The 19,177-nt window shown below is 40.0% G+C and overlaps 1 protein-coding gene across 6 annotated transcripts in view; it reads right to left on the reverse strand.

Annotated features, from left to right (window-relative positions):
- The window catches only part of cpne5b (copine Vb), a 132,711-nt gene that overhangs the window by 19,078 nt on the left and 94,456 nt on the right, over positions 1 to 19,177 (reverse strand). For all 6 annotated transcript variants that reach the window (XM_085158904.1, XM_085158905.1, XM_085158907.1 and 3 more), the window contains 5 exons: positions 15,505 to 15,608; positions 14,293 to 14,397; positions 2,717 to 2,758; positions 2,366 to 2,441; positions 519 to 572 (listed from right to left, as the gene is read on the reverse strand). In XM_085158904.1, coding sequence (XP_085015030.1) covers positions 519 to 572; positions 2,366 to 2,441; positions 2,717 to 2,758; positions 14,293 to 14,397; positions 15,505 to 15,608 — 381 coding nt within the window. The remainder of the gene's footprint in view (positions 1 to 518; positions 573 to 2,365; positions 2,442 to 2,716; positions 2,759 to 14,292; positions 14,398 to 15,504; positions 15,609 to 19,177) is intronic.

A 19,177-nucleotide genomic window follows, 5' to 3' on the forward strand; every position in this document is an offset into this window, starting at 1 on the left:
TTACTCGCAGCAAGAACTCCACCTCATTGTTAGTCCATTTAAAAAACTCGGTGCTTTTCCTTGACATTTTGCCGCGACGTTTCAAAGAGCCGGAAAGTAAATAAACAGCAGACAGAAATGAGGCAGGTCGAATCATCTTACGTTTCACCCATGTGCAATACAGGAATGTAGCGTTTTCGATCATTTCAGTGTGGGTGAACAACTGGTCAGAAACGCTTGAAAACAATAGCGCGGACACGGAGCGTTTTTAGACAAAAACGCCGTTTTCAAATTATCCGGTGTATTAGTGCAGACGTAGCCTCAATCATGTGTAATGTTTAATTAACAGGTCTGTGGACAATTAAAGAGAACATGTACAGTGCTTCATGTTGTTGTCCAGATATAGAAAGCACACCGTCCAAAGTCTTCCACAACACTTGCATGAAAATTAAAGAGGGAATCATTAACAGAAGAAAAGTAGGTGTGAAACAGAAAAGCGGCAGTCTGCCAGCCCTGATTAGTGTTGAAACTGTACTCACTGTTCCAGAGTTGACATATTTCTTTTTCTTCATTTTCTTTTTGGTATTAATCACCTACAAAGAAACAAGGAAAGGAAAAGGAAATCCAAAATCCAGTCCATCATATGCTGAGCATAGAAATACTTTATATGAAAAGTATTTATACATTTATTACTGCTTCTAGCTTACCAGAGCCAGTAGCACAAAATGCCTTTAAACCAGAACTGATTCTGGGCTGTGCTTATTAGCTGCAAGCATTTTATGCAAACTGTAAAGCGGCCTCTTTCATACCAAACCTTTACATTCACCAAAAAAACAACAAAAAAAATACTACATCCCTGTGCCACATGTATTTTTACACACTCTAAAGCAACGTTTCCTTTTACACATATACACACTCTTTGGTTTGATGATATAATTCCACCCTAATTGGAGGCAACAAATCTAATGAAGGCATGCGTGTGGGTGGCACACAGAGACTGCGTGCCATCGCACAGATGTATGCAGCGTGGAGGCAGGATGGAACAGTGAGTGTGTCTATATGACTGACGGAGGAGCAACAAGGAAACAAGTGAGGTGAGAAAGGGCGCGTGTTTATGAAATAATAGATGGGTATTATAAGAAAGCGCCGCTCCTGCAAGGGAAGATTAGAAAAACTAGAAATGGATGCACGTCAGTGACATTACTGGAGACTGGAAGTTCAAACATGAATCTCGGGTTGCAATGACTCGATGGGGTGAGACGGGCTCAAGGTGCGAGGTGTACATTTGCTTTACTGGTATTCTAACGGCTCCAAAACAAGACGGAATTGTCAATCTGAAGACCAAAGACGTCTCAGCTCATTACCTCAATTCTCTATGGCTACTAGGCATGGAAGTGACAGCCCCTAATTTAACGTGGAGGGATGGCAATTTGTCTGACACACTGAACAATCTGCTGATGCAAAAACTAAAGGGCCTTTCAGTCTCCCCGGGAGGCAGAGAGGAATCAACAGTAGCGTATAATGGAGCTGACATCTAAAAGACAGGTATTCGTCCTTTGCTGAAGGCCACCGAATCACAGAGGCGTAAAGGTATTGACATGTCTTCTTTGCAAAGATATTAGCTTTCAACTGCCCCCTCCCTCAAAATATAGTTGTGGTTAATTAAAGATGGTCGCCTAAATATTTAATATTATATTCTAATCATGAATATTAGCATAAAGGCATTGCCTCTTAGATTAATGCAATGCATTCTATTCAGTGGGATTTTTATGTAAACATGGGATACACCTATGTCATTTTGGCAAAAGCAGTTCAATCTTGATCCCCAGAATGAGATATTTAAATGAGATGTGTTTGTAATTTGCATACAGAGCCAAATTGTATGCTATTAAGAGAAGAGACATGGTAAGCTGTCCCCTGAGAAGCACTGAGAAATAGCTCAGATCATTCTAAATCCCTGGATTGTTCCCCTATTAATCCTGTTTCGTGCTGCTGCTAATAGCTGTATTTTTATGTGTGTCAGCATCCAGGTGATTATAGCAGCAAAATAAATCTTGGGTTTAAAAGAACATCAGCAGAAGAAACCATTAATTTGATGTATTACTGAAAGGAGGAGGTGGGCAGACATGCTCAAATACTGTTTTATAAGAAAAAAGTATGGAATAACTTTTTCAGTGTGTCTTCATTATGGATTTTTGTGTTGCAGGAGTGGAGACTATCAAATGAAATGGAGTTTTTTTTTAATGTAATAGAAAACAATGCAATGATGTCAAAGACAGCAATGTCAGTCCTGTCAAAAATGGGATCCAGGATCCCAAGTGTAGAGGGTTTCTAGACCTCAGAAGCCTCTAGACACGCACTTGAATGGTGAGAATGCTGGAATTACCTCATACACATTGAACTGGCTCTGCCCTCGAGCTAGCTCTCGGTAGCTGGTGGTAAAATCCCCAATGAAATCGTGGCTGGGATAAGAAATAAAGGGGGAGAAGCATCAGTAACTAGAAGCATTTCTATTACAAATAACAGGGGAGAGGTTTGGGATAAGCTGGAACTTCGTGACAGGAAATTATAACATTCTCAAGTAAAGTTTGAACCTTGAGTTCTTGGCCTTTTGAGATTATTGTAGAGCAAGTTAGAGTGAGTTATATATAATTAAATATGGTCTTAAACAGTAACTGTACATTAAAGATTTCTCAGATTCTGACTAGTCATGTAATTTCTTGGTTAATATACTCACCTGCCATCCCTATCCCAGTCATACACCTCCACTTTGATTGTTCTGGGGAAACCAAACAGAACATACACACAAACACAATATAATGTTAGCTGTGATTAAAAACTTTTTTGGACAAGATGTTGATTCAATATTTAGCAAAAGATACTTAAGCTGTGTACACACTGGAAGCAATTTGCAGTGATGTGTCAGCTGGTCACAATAGAAAGTGAATTTGACAACTTTATAACCGCTGTTGATGTGAAATGGGCTTCCTGTTGAGCAACTGAAGCGACCATCAACAGGAGTGAAAAATATCACTGACTGACATTTGTCCAGGTGATAAATATGCTAGAGGATAACCTGGACAACCTGAGCCTGGAATGTCTACAAGCGACCAGCTTTCAGCTTCAAAGCAAGCAAGTTGCTTAACTGTGTACGCAGCTTTAGGGAAAAGGTTTTTAGAAATGGAAAGACTACAGGTGAGTGTGAGGGTTCTTTATGTTCAATGCAATAAAACAAGGTAGTAAGTAGAGATTTCCTTTTGCTTTGCTTCTTCACTTTGGTGAACATTGTTTTGACGTTTAGACAGTTGTTATAGAGCTCCTAGGTAACCCGTAATTTCCAGCAGACCAACCCCAGACCTTGAGAAGAAAGCCTGCTCATATGATGACTGATCGTGTGAGGTTAAAGGTTTGTGTCAAAGCGTGAAGAAGTGACCTTTAGTAGTGGGAAGAGTCTCGCTCCTTCGTTGTTACACATGGATAGTTGGTCAGGACCTCTTAGAATCACGCTGAAATGTACTGGGTACTCTTGAGTAGTGAGGTGTGTGAAAGAGGAATAAACTAAGCAAAACCACAATCCTTTCCACAGACCTAATTAAGTTATTTTCAGTCTGCCTAAACAAGCAGTGAGTGAAAGTGGAAAACAGCAAGCTCCCAAAAGGGATATTAACTATGACCTTGCTACTAATAAACCTGTTCATGCAGTGGCATGAACAGGTTTATTAGCAGTTTCTAAGTGGTGTCTTATGGTTTCTTAGTGCCTTCTTATAGTACAAAAAACTTAAATTATTATTTAAAGTGGTTGTAAAAAGAGAGTTTTTCATATTAGGACAAAATAAAAACATTATCTAGGTCTTACCAGGTCCTAAAAGATGGTAAATACAAAGAAAGATGAACAAGAACACAACACATATCACACTGCGCAATTATTTAACAAAAACTAAGCCAAAATGCAGAAGCATTGTCGTCTACCCATGATTCAATGACAGTGTTGAAGAAGTCTATTGGTTTGTTCCAATACAACACAGATATGACAACACTTCTAAACAAGTCGTACTTGTTCACACTTTTTCTACTACTACAGTCACTCAATTAAACATTTAACATGCTAACTGAGGCCTGCAGACTGCAGAGGTGTAGCTCTGGAGTTTTTTGTAATTCTGAACATTGTACAGTCTGACCTTGGGGTGAAATTGCTGGTACGTCCACTCCTGGCAAAATCGGTGACTGGGAAGATTGAATGTTTTCCACTTGTGAATAATGTTTCTCACTGTAGAATGATGGACTTCAAATTGTTTGGAAATGGCCTTCTAACAGTTCCCAGATTGATGTACAGCAACAATTACCGCTCTAAGATCATTGCTGACACACTCGAATGCCCCAGACCTGCAAACTGAACAAACCTCTGCTTTTACAGAGATGCTCACACCCTGATGATCAGTTAATCACATGCATTTGATTATCAGGCTGCTATTTGCCCTCTGAATTCCTATGGAAGCAGTGGTACTTATGCTGCTTCTGCTTTTTGTTTTTTGTTAAATAAATAATCAGACAGTGTAACACGCAATGTTTTATTTTTCATCAGAGGTCACATTTACCTCATTTTAAGACTTGCTGAGGATCAGAATTTTTGTGTTTTGATAGGTCAAACTTTTGAAATGAGAACCAAGCCAAAGAAATATTATGTGTGTACCACTGTGATGCTGATGGCTTCCTCACTAAATGGCAGATTTTTGACGTCCTTCAATGTGAATGCAGTGGATTGTTTTGTCAGTTGGTTGTTAGAACTACAGAATCCAAACGGCATATTTACAACAATTCTGCAATGTCTTAAAAGTGGATTTTCAAAACAGATATTAACGGAAAAGTTATTTCTCAGGACAAAAGAGAGTAAAATAAATACACTGCAGTGCATATGTGAAGCTTCTGTTCTGTGTAAAAAAATAAACCCAAGTCTCCACCAACAGTTTTATCAAAGGTTATTTTTAAGGACACGAACAACAGCTACACTTTACCAGGAGAAAATATTTTGACACCGTGCTCAGGGAGCCCCGAAATCAGTTAAAACAGACGTCACTCGGTTCTCTAACAGGGATACTCGCTAACATTAGAACAAGGCTGAGCTGCTGGCTGCATGCTGCAAGAGAAAACGTCAACTCGTATAAAGCGCTCCCTTCAAAAAATTGCCATTTGCAAACTGATGACATTTTACACAAATGCAGCAGAAACAATGTCCCAGCAGAGAAGCGAAAACTTTTCTCAGCTCTTTCATTTCAGAGTCACATTGATCTAACCCCCGTACCTCCCCTCCCTCCCCGACTTCGAGTTACACAAGTACTGACACCATCCAGATCCAAAGAAAATATAAGCAACCAGTAGATCATAGATTTCTTTCTTGTCACTGCATAACTGAAAGATGCCTGATATGAGCCCAGCCACTTTCCCTGCCACATGGCCCCTGTCGCTCTGTGGTGACAGTTTGTTCTTTTGAGGTAATCTTCAAAATGTGCTTGTCATCTTCGATGGTAGGAACATGGTGCTTCTCCTCGAGGGAGGGAAATAGAAATAATGGGCAGAGGAAAAAAACTACGTAATCCTCTCACCAGTCTATATACAGGAACAAATTGAGTAACAAGTGCTTAAGTGTATGTCATGCTACTCCAATAAAGGACCACATCAGACGTGCTTCTAACATTTGACACAACTTTAATTTAAATCTCGGTAATCTTACAGCCGTATCAAAGGACACGGGCGGCCCGGATCATCGAGTGGCTCAATTGAACCTTGAGAACAATATACACTCCAAAACTAATCTGCCAGAGATATCTTTGGCTACTATTCTGAGGCATCTTTAATGAACACGACTCATTTTCAGTAATGGAGGTCTATATAATTGAGTGACAAAAAGGGAGACCGCGTTTGATACCGAACAATTCCTCAGCTCCAATTACACAGATCTGTCTGTGATCTTTTGCCAGGAATAAAAATAGATGATGTTTGAGTCACCCGGGCTAGGATGTTAATGAGGAAGAAATGACTCTTTTGGTGTTTGAAATTATTTATTAGTGTTTAAATATATACCTTAGGTACCGCCTACACTGATGAAATACACTAGAAAGGTGAGATTTTCCTACACAACCAATTGTGGAGCTGAATATAGAACAACTTGGAAGTGTCTTCCACTCGTCTTATTTCTCTTCACACTCCCTCATTTTCTTCTCCTTGACTGGAACAATGCCTTTGACACGCTGGATCTCTGATTTTCCTTCTCCGGTTCGACTTGCCTTTGCTGCCTGTTAAATGTCTTCCTTTTCTCATTCATTTCTCCCCCCTCTCCATCTCATCTGCTTCCTTTCTTCCACTTTCACTTGCCTGTTGTTTGCCAATATGTCATCTTGTTGCTTAAATTTGTTCAAGGATCAGATGCTTGCTGTCACCAGGGATTCAACTGGATTCTGCTGCCACCGGAAGGATGGCCTGCCTAATCACTGTGCCATCCTGACACTCGCTAGCAAAGTTGAAAGGTGGTTTTTTTGTTAATCCTTGACTTTCTTGTTTGCAGGGTATTTTCGAAGACTCCCAGCTGATCTGACTAAAATATTTTTGGCCAGTAGTTCCTGGATTGATCTGGGATTTCCATTTGCTGTTTCCTAACAATAACAAGCAGCACTTTCTATATGACAGCTGAGGTGCAGTAGTGCGTGTATGCAGTAATACATCATGTACCCCACTCTGCACAGGGGGATTTAGTTTATACTTGCTTCAAAACAACCACAGATATGTATCAGTGCGTATCTTGCAGGGTAAAGCTGCAGTCAATTACATTAAAGTCTTTTATGCAGTCTGTGGTGCTTCCTGCACAAGGATTTTTGTTTTCTGACTTTAGCCTTCAAAGCGGTGCCCATCACCAGGTAGCATTACAAAGTAGTCTGGGTAAAACTGCATCGAGTCTGGGGAAAAGCTGAAAAATGTGAATGGAAAAGGTCATGGTTAAGCCCAAACCTGATTTAGAATGGAGTGGACACGAACAAACACAGCGACAGCAATTGGTTATCTCTGATTGGTAAATATTTGTTGGGATGCCTGGGTCGTTGAACAGGGTTTTTGAATTTATTATATTATTTATAATTTCTAGTCTTTGGGTTTTCGTTAGAGTCATGTCTTATGGTTTGTTTCTGTGTAATCCTTGGTTGCTGTCTCCCCTGTCTGCTATATCCCCGTGTCCAGTCGGTGTCTGTGTCTGCCCTGGTCCCACATCTCTGTTCCCTCTGTTGTAGTGCCTGCATGTGAGTCTGTGTCTTTTGTTCAGTCTGTGTTATGTGTTTCCAGTTTTACTTTGAAGGTCTCTGTCTTATCTCAGTGTGTTCAGTTTACGCTTCCTTGTCTCGTCAGTTCTGATTTGCCCCAGCTGTGTTTCCCTCCTGTTGTCCATTCCCTGATTGCTCCCTCTATGTATTTAAGCCCTGTGTTTCAGTTTGTCATTGTCGCGATCTACCGTTTATATAGCTGTGTGTTTTTTCAGTCCTCCGGTGTAAGTTTATTTTTGGATACTCAGTTTTGTTGTTTTTTTAGTTTAACATTAAAGCTGTATTTAAGTTCACCTTTGGTTTCCTGAGTCTGCATTTTGGGTCCTTCATGTCACCACCCCGGCGTGCACACAGCATGCACATAACAATATTACTCTTACTGAATATTACTTAGTGTAAAACAATCGAGATTATTAGTTATGACTCAAAAACTCAATAAACGGGGTTCCAGTGATGCCAAACAGCTGGAGTTTCTGTGGTGGCAAAAATGCCTCACTGATACTCTGAATTTAGAAATAGTAAAAAAAACTAAAAGTTTATACTAAACTAAAAAATTATCTTTTTTTTTTTTTTTTTTTTTTTTGAGCTACTCAACTCCAAAAGTTCTGGTTAAGTTTTGAAATCTGTTATGAAGTCTACCTCTTTATAAGCATACCCTCTCAGCGGCCGCTCCATCTGGGCTATTGTAGGCTGAGTACACACCTGGCAGCTCCTTGTTATCACCTGCTACGAGGTATTCAACAGCCAGCTATTGTGAGCGATCCAGCTGGCTATATAAGAGAGACTCAACAAATCAAATATTTTGTCACGTCGCTAAAAAGTTCAGCTTTTATGCTCACGCCTCCTTCTGCCACTTGTTCTCCATCTTGCTTTTATAACGAGGCAGTGTGGCTTTTAATTGTATTTGAGGGGAGAGAGGGAGGTTGCATGGGAACCAAAGCATGCTGAGTAATTTAAACTCACAGACGGTGTCTTGCGGTGACAGACCCCATTCGTCATATCTTTTCAGTTTGTCCACTGATGGGGTGTTAAAAGGGCACGGTCATCCATTAGCTGTGCTCCCCAAATGGGAGACTGACAACATCAGCCTTTTGAAACTATTTCAACAGAAGTAGTAGAATACATTAAAGCCCTCGGACACTCCTTTGGCAGCACGTGGATGTTTTTAGATGCAACACCACACTGGCTGAAAAAAAAGTGTCCTGTGACTGGAGGGGAAGTCAGCCAAAATAACATACGGCTGTCACTGAAATATTAACAGTCAGCTCCCACTGGAAGTTTAGGATTTAACAAAGACACTGAAAATGAAACAAATGCCATTTTTTCATCACCTGATTTGAGAGTTTGAATCACTGGAATTTCATAGATCCGTGCCTAAAGTGCACATCACTACAATATAAACTATTTTAGGGACAAGGCGTAGCCTGGGAAGCTCAACATGGTCTCACATTTAAAACCTATTAAAATAAATGGCAAGCTGAATAGAGTGGAGAGACCATGTGCAGCACTATTTTTTTATTTGGCTTCCAGTGGCTGTTTGTCTTGTTTGGAAGAGAAAATCTTGCAAGAAGTGGGACGGATGCTTTACTTTTACAGCGGAGACACTGTGTCTTGCTAGTCTTATTCATTTAGAGATGTCACTTTGGAGAGTCTTGTTAAACTTCAGCTTCTCATTTTGTCAACTGGTGCAACGACTGGGATGAATGTGTGCCAACTAATACAGGAAAGCAAATCAGCAGTCGGTCATCCACTGACTCATACAGGCGTAGAGGTAGAGATACCTCGATGTCTTCGTCAACATGAGATGGGCTCAGAATGAGACACATTAGAGTATGAGATGCACATAACAAACAGCTGGAACTACAGACGCTGTCTCTACACCCTGCTACACTCATGCCAGAATAGGGAAAGTCTTCTGCAACCGCTCCAGATGTGGAAGATTAGGATGACATTATGTTGAAGGAAATATTTGAAATACTAAGGCCTCAGGCTAAGAGATAAGGCCTCTCTGGGAAAGGCATATAATGTAAGAATAAGTAAGAAAACAACACATTTACTTCAGGTTATTGCTTTATCCATGTGTGTCATCCATCGTAAAAAAAAACCCAAAAAACATTTATATTCTGCAAAAATATGCCTCCGTGTTGAAGTGTAAAAATTGGTGTATTGGAAAAGAATTATTCAAACTGCAGTGGAAGAGACTTCAGAAATAAATCATCATAATGGGCCGTACACCAAACAGGTGGCTTAAATGTCCACCAGGTGTAGCTTTAACATCACTGCAAAGACAAACAAAACACGAATGAAACAGAAATGTCATTAGCTAACAAGATATTCTCGGAAAACTGAGACTATGGTGTTAGCTAATGTTAAGCATCATACAGAAACAAAAGATTTTTTTATATTTAAACTATACATGCTGGGTAGAAAAATACTTTGTGGTAGCTTAACAAGGTACATTATACAGCACATTTTTCCTTTTCATCCAGCTGACAAACATGATAAAATAGGCTTTGCATTTAACACACAGTGTCTTCAAAAGTATTTACCCTCTTCCTGATTTTTTGTTTTTTGCATATTTTTCACATTTCTATGTTTCCAGTTACAGATTTTAATATCAGACAACTAGAACCTGAGTAAATACAAAACAAAGTTTTTAAATAACGATTTCATTTATTAGAAGGGAAAAAGCTCTCCATATACCTGACCCTGTAAGCAATAGCCCTGCCTGCTGAATCACAAATTAATTCCATTGTTTTTGAGAGCTGAGTTTAAGTTAACTAACCATACCCTGGCCTGATTACTGCCAGACTTTTTAAATCAAGAAATCACTTAAATATAACGCGTCTGACAAAGTGAAGCAGATTAAAAGATCTCAACGTGTAATGCACCATGCCAAAAACTAAAGAAACAGCTGAGAATAAAGTCTGGAAAGAGTTACTGATGGAACCATGAAATCTGCTCTCTACCAGAAAATCCTGAAGGACAATGTCCAACCATCAGTTCACGCCCTGAAGATCAAGCACACCCAATTTTTGCAGCAGGACAATGATCCAAAACGCACCAACAAGTCCACCTTTGAATGGCTCAGAACAAACAAAATGAAGGTTTTGGAGTGGGCTAGTCAAAATCCAGACTGAAATCCAATTGAGATACTTTGGCACGACCTAAACGACGGCCATTCATGCTCAAAAATGTGGCTAAATTAAAGAGTGATCTGAAAGACTTGCCAACTATTTCAAATGCTTGTGGATAGCTTTGTTCCCTTACCAATATCTGAAATCATTATATAATCAGCTGCATCTTATATTTACTCGGGTTATCTTTGTCTAATTTTTTTTTTGATGATCTGAAACAGGTAAGTGTGACAAATATCTAAAAAACTAAGAAATTTAGAAGAGAGCAAATATTTTTTCATGGCATTAAATACCAGCCATTTCTGAGGGCTCAGTCCACATATTATATCTATATATTTATTCTAGAGTAGTGTTGCATGATTTACAGTTCCAAATAATCCTTATTTATATCTGATGGGCGTCGGTGCATTCCCACAGCTCATTCATTGTCTGAATCGAGTTGTTTTCAGCTCCTCTCCCTTTAAGCCAACTTGTTCTAATTGGCTGTAACTGCAAACTGCAAGATTCAAAACCCAATTTTAAAGACAAATGTTTGATACTTGTACAATTTTAAATAGGTCTGGACAGTATTAGATGTGTTTGGTGTATCTGGCTCTTTGCATCACATTAACACTTCAAATATTTGGAAGGTTTCCTTCACTTTATGTCTGTAAGCAGTAATTGCACACTGGTTCAAAATGACTGACAGCCTAAAGAGGTTGTGTTTGCTGAATGACATCCTCGGTGATAATGTACCATGACAGAGGTTGTAAAGATTATTTATTAAACGATCTTGCAAACTATGTAATTAAAAATACTGACAGGCCTCCCCATTGCCCACTCACAGGAACACGAAAACCAAAAAAAGAGAGAAAAAAAAACCCACTGACACACAAAGTTGATTTCTCACCCACTCTCAAATATATAACCTGTTTATAGCACTGTCTTGGTGATATTTCAAGACACACAGAATCTCCTGCTGTTTCAGCTTTTGGCTTGTCACATTTCATTATACTGTGTGGGCATGTGTGTATATGTGTTCATGCTTTCATAACACAGGAACATTTAAGGAAGTGCCTTTGATGTCCAGCTCAGTCCCTTGTGTATGATTGGCTCTGACAGGGTAGCGAGCGCTTCTCGGACTTCTGTGTGATTGGCTGACTGACACAGTTTCGCCTGAAATTTATCGAAACGCATCTTGAGGCAATCCCACACATCCATAAAAACAGCGTCATCAGTAGCTATGTCCCTTTTTCTTTAGGATTCATCTCAGTTTTCTAAGCACACACCAGGTTCTCAGCATTTTCTGTAATTACTTTCACTGCATACAAAAAAAAGATACGACAGACACCTTTGAGAGCTGAGAAAAGAGAGAGAGAGAGAGGCAGGAAAAAGATGCATAAACACACACACCCCCCCCCCCCCCCATACACACACACAAAAGTGATCTGTCACAACTTTTTTCGTCTATCCTCACAGCTCCTTCATGATTTACTTTGTTTTCTTCTCAGAACTGTCTTCTAAATTAGAAACAGGCAGATACCCCATGAGGAAAGGGAATTCATTACTTTTCTGACACAACATATCAGCATTAATTATGTGCCAGGAGGGAAGAGCAACCCATCATTATTTTAGATATTTGGCAAATAATGTAATCCAGTGTAAAAACAAAGAAAGAGGAAGAAGCCTGAATCATGACAGTGTATTTAAAATGCTTCTAAATTCGTTAACCATCATATTAGTCACGTGGATGCTCTTTAATTTTTTTTCCCATCGACTCACAATTTGTTAAGCCTTGTGTTGTCTGAATAATGAGCATTCTGCTTTCACCCCACACGTATGTGGTTTACAGTGCTAATGGTAGCTTGGTCACTCTTAAAACAATGGCTGCTTGAATTAAGACATTGACAGCTGAGGACAGTATCACATCTAACCCGTAACTACTATACACGGGCTCAGAGACCAGTTAGCAAACACAAAAACTCCTTGCAATTGCTTTGGTCATTAGCATAATGCTGTGGTTTGCATGAACAATAGCGACTACTCTGCAAATACTAGCAAACTAATTAAGTTTTACTTAAGTAGTTTGCTAGTATTACAAGTATACTCCTTGTAGTTTCACTGCAAGCTTTAGTGAAACTTGAAAAAGTGCAATTTAAACCTTTGTTCATATTCAAGGTGCAAGTTTCACTGTGAAGGCAAATAGTCTCCATTTCTGGTTTGCATCGCACATTTCACAGTTTCACTAAAGGTTGGCAAGTAGTTTGCTAGTGTTTGCTGACTATTCAGCATTTTCCTTACAGACCACGGGTGACGATTGCAGCCATGTAGTGACCAAAGTAGGGATGCACCGATACCGATACCGGTATCGGGTATCGGGTATCGGCCTCGATACCACATTTTCTAAAGTACTCGTACTCGTTAAAAGTCCCCCGATACCGAGGACCGATACCACAGTCTGAGACCTGTCTATGTTTGAGCGGCATGTAAGGGGTTAATCACAGGCCCCGAGTGCCCGCCCCCAGGCCCCGGCTGCAGCTCAGAGCGGGGAGAAGGCGAGGCGAGACGTATCAGCCGTGTGGAACTATTTCAAAGTGAACGAAGACCCGAAAACAAAGGCGGACTGCAAATTGTGCTCAGCGAAATTGTCCAGAGGAGGCTCTAAAGGTAGCGTATTTAACACAAGCAATTTAATCAAGTACCTAAAATCCCAACACAACAACGAGTACAAAGAGTTTACCCACGCTTATTAGCACAGACGAGCATAGCTGATGCTATAGCAGTGGGACGGAAAATAGTTGGGCATTTTAAACATTCCGCCTTAGCCTACTCCCGCCTCGAGGACATTCAGGGACAGCTCAACCAGCCAATAAAGAGACTGCAGCAGGACGTACAGACGCGCTGGAACAGCACATATTACATGCTCCAGTCCCTTATTGAGCAAAAGCGAGTGCTGGGCGTGTATGTGTCCGAGCATGAACTCCCTGACTATCTCACCGCTCACCAATGGGCTCTTATGGAGACGACTGTTGCCATCCTCGCCCCCTTTGAGGAACTAACTAAAAAAGGTGAGCAGCTAAGGCGCACTAGCCTCTGATGTCATCCCAGCTGTGACTGTGCTAGTGAGACTTCTAAACAAAGAAACAGACAAACAAATTTAAAATTAAATTTTGTTTTTTTATAATTATTTATTCTGTAATATGTTGCATACAACATGCTTTTCATTTTAAATAAATGTTCTTAATTCCAAACTAGTCCCTTGTTTGTTTGTTTTTTGTTAAATTATAGGACTAAAGCTGTTACCTGCTAATTTAAATCATGTTTTATTAAGTACTCGGTATCGGCGAGTACTGAAATGCAAGTACTCGTACTCGTTTCCAAAAAAGTGGTATCAGTGCATCCCTAGACCAAAGCAATTGTAAGGAGCTCTTAGCAACTTATTTGACAATAGCAACTAGCAGTAACCTCTAGCAATCGCAACAGGTCAAGGATTATACACTCTTCCCTAGCAACTGGCAGTTACCAGAGTCAATGACTGGTCTCTAGACCTGTATGAATGGGGCTTTAGCAATTAATTTTACAGTGATTGTCAGCAACTTTCAGCAACCACTCACAGCCAGTCAGCAATTGGTTGCTAACTGGTTTGTAAGCCCATGTTGGCTGATACCTTCAAGTGCAGCATTTTTAACTGTTTAATTTTATAAGAGAAAAGCTTGTTCAAAGAGAATTGTAAATTTATTGCTACATCACCATCTCTCATTTCAACATTACCGACTGTTCATGGTGTGTGTATTATATTTATTATCAGGTAGAAAGAGAAGGTCAACAGACCCAAATGCAACAGTGTGGGGAAAACAGCAGATATGCAGATAAGAAAGTGTAAAGTGTTGTACCTGTCATAATCTCCATTGCAGAGTGCTCGTACTGGGATGGTAAAAGGCTGCCACACTGGATTTAATGTGTTCTTCACCACCTCAGTTTTGTGGCAGATAGTAAACCTAGGGAAGGAGAACGAATGTTATCAAATATATTCAAGAAAACAGTGAAATAAAATTTGTCCTCTGTTGCTTACACAAGCCAGAGAGAAATACAAAACTATGCAAATAAGAGGGAAGAAGCAAGTAATGTAAGAGATGGGCAAAACAATAAAGAAAATCTTGCAGTCTTAAATAGGGCTAGGCCAGTCTCACATATTTTAGACCATAACGAATAATTTTATATTTTGTCTAGCTTTTTAATTCCCTATCTTTGACCGCAGGTGAGACTATGATATGCTAATGGATTCCTTTGATATCTAAAATGTTTTGCAGACAAAAAAAACCTCCTAAAAAGCAACAACGTATCATAGTTTTAATCCTGCCTTTTTACCCAAAGGCCTGGATTACTCATGCACTACTAATTGCCTCAAGCCTTTCAGACCCCTGTGACACGTTTAACCATGAACCTCCTCTGGCCACCAACATGTAGCATGCCTATGGGGATTGGTTTCCCAAGCTGTTAACATAAAGAGAAAAATGCATGAAAAAAACCTCAAACTACACTAACACAACACTTGGTAAAGCATCTGTTGGCAGATATCGCTGACTCCATGATAATTGCAAAGCCCTCTGGGAGGCTAAACAGCACTCTGGGAAAGCGTGAGGAGATAGGAGACTCTTGTGCATCCCTACGTGAATTGCCTCAGAAACTGTTTTTCCTATTGGTTTAAAAGGCAGGTGCAGATGCAGTGTTTTTCTTTATCTGTTCATTTTATGCTTCTTACATTAATTGCCTCTTTTTCCAATTTGCTCTCCTGGAGTGTTTTATGTAAGGCATAGTCATGGGAGTTGTGGTTGTGGTGTGAACTGGATAGATGCCTCTGTACACAGCTTTCTGGGGTGTACGCACTTCATGAACCACTCCAGCCCCTCTCTAATAATCATATTTTGCTGTTTTTGTCTGTACTGTTCCACTAAATGTTGTGCATTTCAATCATGGACTTAACATGGCAAATGCAGCACCTTTGAATTAGACCACCGCACCAAGACTGGAGCTCCATGGATTATGTCTCAGGAGCCTTCCTCAAACGCTTCCCAGTGTAAGACAAAATCACAAGCAGCACTCACGTTCCATCCTCGTTGCTTCTGTAGAAAACCATGAAAGGGTCTGACTTGCCAAAGAAGTCCTTTTTGTCCAGCTTGTTGGCACAAAACTGCATGGTGGCACTATCCTGTAGGGATGCATGGGAATGTTCCTCGTTAGTTCTTTGTGATTTTATTCATGGTGGCCTATTTCTGATCTTGCTTCCTACTTCTCCACTTTTGTCTTCACAGCTTGCAGGAGGGCAACAGATGGATGCAGCTGTTTGTGCATCACACAATAGGATACTGAATACTGCATGATGAAAAAGCATCTTTTCATTTCACGTTTTCTGACATACTGTAGTTTGTGTAGTTGTGTATATTTTTTACAGTGACAGTCAGACATCTGGACTGTCAGTGTTATTGTCGTTTCTGTGCTTTTTTGTTGTTGTTGTTGGTTTTTTAAACATTACTAAAGACATCAAAACTGTGCGTCTGATAGGAGCTTTGCAGATTCTTGGCTTTCCCTCAACCAGCTTCTTGAGGTCGTTTCCTGGAGCTTTGCCGACAGAATTCACACGTGAGGACTTGTTAGCTAAAAAAAAGGTCAACAGTGTCACCAGGAAAGACCATCACACCTCCTTTTGCACTGGGAATCGCACATGCCGATACCATCTGTTCACACAGCAGTTAAAATATGACCTTCAACATTTGTTTCCTCTTTTTCCAAATCCAAAGTGCCACTGTTGAGTCTGATATGAGGGTATGACTGCAGGAAAAAACTGGCACATCAGCTTACAGGTTGAATTTCAAACCACTGATTGAAATAGTTTTCAAATTAAAAGTTCACATGCAATCTTCCCTGATAAATGCAGCTTTTTCTGTATCTACTTTTAGGAAAATCTGATATTTTTGTCTGTCATTCATGGAAATATAGAAAATCTCACAAATTTAAAAAAATGCATTTTGCATCTATGTATTCATTACTGACATATAGTCACAGTTACTGGGGTTTTCAATGTATAATCAATTTAAATTTAAGTCTTTCAATCGATAATGTTGTGAAATCATAACTTGGAACATGTTCTTGTATAAACATTACATAATTTTCTCTTTTTATTTTTATAATTGTAATTTTATTATGTTGTCTGAAAAAGTTCTTTCTTGTAAATTGAGTGCTTAAATAAAGATGAAATAAAATCAAATTAAAAAATTAACAATATTCAGCTTTTATGTGAGTTTTATGTGGGCCCTGTGATGGACTGGCTGTCTGGGTCCAGTGTGCACTCCACCTGCGGGATACACCAGAACTCTCTGAACCCTGAAATGGATAAGTGATTAAGAAAATGACTGGCTGGGCAGCTGAGTGCATGGATGGACAGACGGATGGAGACTTTGGTAGATTTTCAAATGTGAAATTGAATGGTTTTGGACTTTTTCATACTGACATTTCACATAGACATAAGACACCATCTAACTGCTGAAGATCAGCAAAAATTAGCTTCAGTGGGAGTCTAAAAGAGTTAGGACTCACTGTCTGCCCACTACATTCTCACACATACATGCGCTCATGCATGTGAGAATTCTCGACACTGCTGCTGAAAAAACAAAAAGCTTATTTCTTGAGGTATAGTATAATATTTTGGCAAAATACTTTCCATTTATTTATACGAGGAATGGATTTAGACATATGACTATCTAATGCTTTAGTCTGTGTAGTGTAAATGTCACCTGCTTATATGGTCTTGCTCTGTCAAGCTCTGGCACTCGGCCTAGAGTCCACTCCAGCTTTATCTATAAACACGACCTAATGATCCACTACGCGCACATGTGTGTGCGCGCACAGACATTGTAATCAATGTACCGTATCCATCTAGTAGCAGTCTTGCTAAAATTTGTGTCATCTGCTTACCAAGTCTAATTCTAGCATGAGTAATAGTCATCAAGTTAACGTCTTCTGATACCTGTCACAGCATCTGGGATGTGTCCGATGCTTCAGGTTCATTTCGGCCTCAGAGGAACACCAAACACAAAGTATGCTTTGAGCTTGGGGCTTCGGTGTGTCTAATATGTTCTGAGGAGGGTTGGACGCACTTACAGGGACCTTTTATGCTTTTCCATCAGAATTTCATATTAAATTGAGACATGTTAAAATGAATTCCTGTGAGCCAAGAGTTCAGGCTTTCGATTTGAACCTTTCTTGTTTACACGGCCACATAAAGTCAGACTTTGACTTATAAGACCACACGGATAACTTCCAATAATATGAGCAGAGCTTGTGTTGTTAAAAACAGTTTTATTGGAACTTAATGAAAACATTTACGCTGAAACGTATTGTTATTGTTGGCAGTTAACCAGTTAATGGAATTCTTATGCTTACACCCTAGCATATCTCTAAGAGAAATGAGCTGTGAGGGTGGGTGACCTATGGCTATTGTGGATAAACAAAGATAAACAAAGACCACAAAAAAAACATTATACACCACAAATAAATCAGAGGCCAGCAGCAGATGCTGTGAGATTAATTCTTACTGCAAAACAGCTCGTATTCTTCATCTGTAGTACTCCCACTTTCTCTAACAAATGGGCCTGATTTTGCATTTTCTCCCACTGCTGTTTATCATGAAATGTAGCGCTTTTTAAAGCTCCAAATATAAATCACTTGTCCGCTGTTTAGCATTGTAGTACTACTTGTTTACTGCTGCCGGTCCGTGTTCTGGGCTCTCCCTGTGTGCGGAGATGGGGACTGACAGAGATGGGGCCTGACTGATCTCTGGCACATGAGCTGTAGCTAATCTCTGAAACACAGTGGGTTCATTACAGTACATTTAGATGCTATAACAGTAGATTGCTGTTGTTGTCAGAGCCTCAGGCCTTCCACTGGGCAGCCATGGCGCCACTAATGATAGCTTAATAGCTATTTAATGTTGCAGCTTGCACCTCATGTTTGGTCATGTGCCGAGTGGCAAATCAGCAAAAGAATGTGTGTGAGATTGTAGATGTGACAGGCCGGGTTTGGGAGTGAGGGCTTGAGTGTCTTTATACACAAATGCGTTTTAATTCCTGTTTGCATGTTGCTACAGTGTCCTCTCACTACTTTTATCAGACACGGGCAGGCACGCTGCAGCGCACTCAAGAAAACATTACATCCAATCCAGCAGCCAGTGAGGAACTTTATCTGTATTCTGCCCTCAGCCTGAGGACACACGCACACTACATGACTGGCGTTTGACACAGACCTCCTACATTGAGCTTACTCGCTCACTCGCTTTCATTCTCTTAAAAAAACAGTCTTTTAATCCTGAGGGAGAGTGCTGACACCCACACTGCTTACTGATTGATGCACAAGCATATGTATGAGTATGAATGTGAGAAGTAGAATTTTTTTCGCTGTAGCAACAGATTTTATTTCATCTCTGGCTCTTTCTTTCATCCCATCCCTGGATACTCGAGGAATATTTTCCATTTCAACAAGTGCCTGACTTCAACAAGTTTCTTACTGCTCGTGAAACCACTCGAGCTCTCGGTTCATACTGCCCTCGGCTGAAGCACACTTGCATTTTTAAACCTCTGAAGGCGCATATTGCAGCAAAAGTGTGTCCGTGCACCTTATAAAAAATTATTAATAAACTGGCCATAGGCTACAGGACCACAGACAGAAATTTAGATCAGTTCCAGGGCACTAGGTAGGCCTGAATGGTCACACTAAATTAATTCA

Source organism: Neolamprologus multifasciatus, chromosome 5 (assembly GCF_963576455.1).
Source record: "Neolamprologus multifasciatus chromosome 5, fNeoMul1.2, whole genome shotgun sequence".
Classification (NCBI taxonomy): domain Eukaryota; kingdom Metazoa; phylum Chordata; class Actinopteri; order Cichliformes; family Cichlidae; genus Neolamprologus; species Neolamprologus multifasciatus.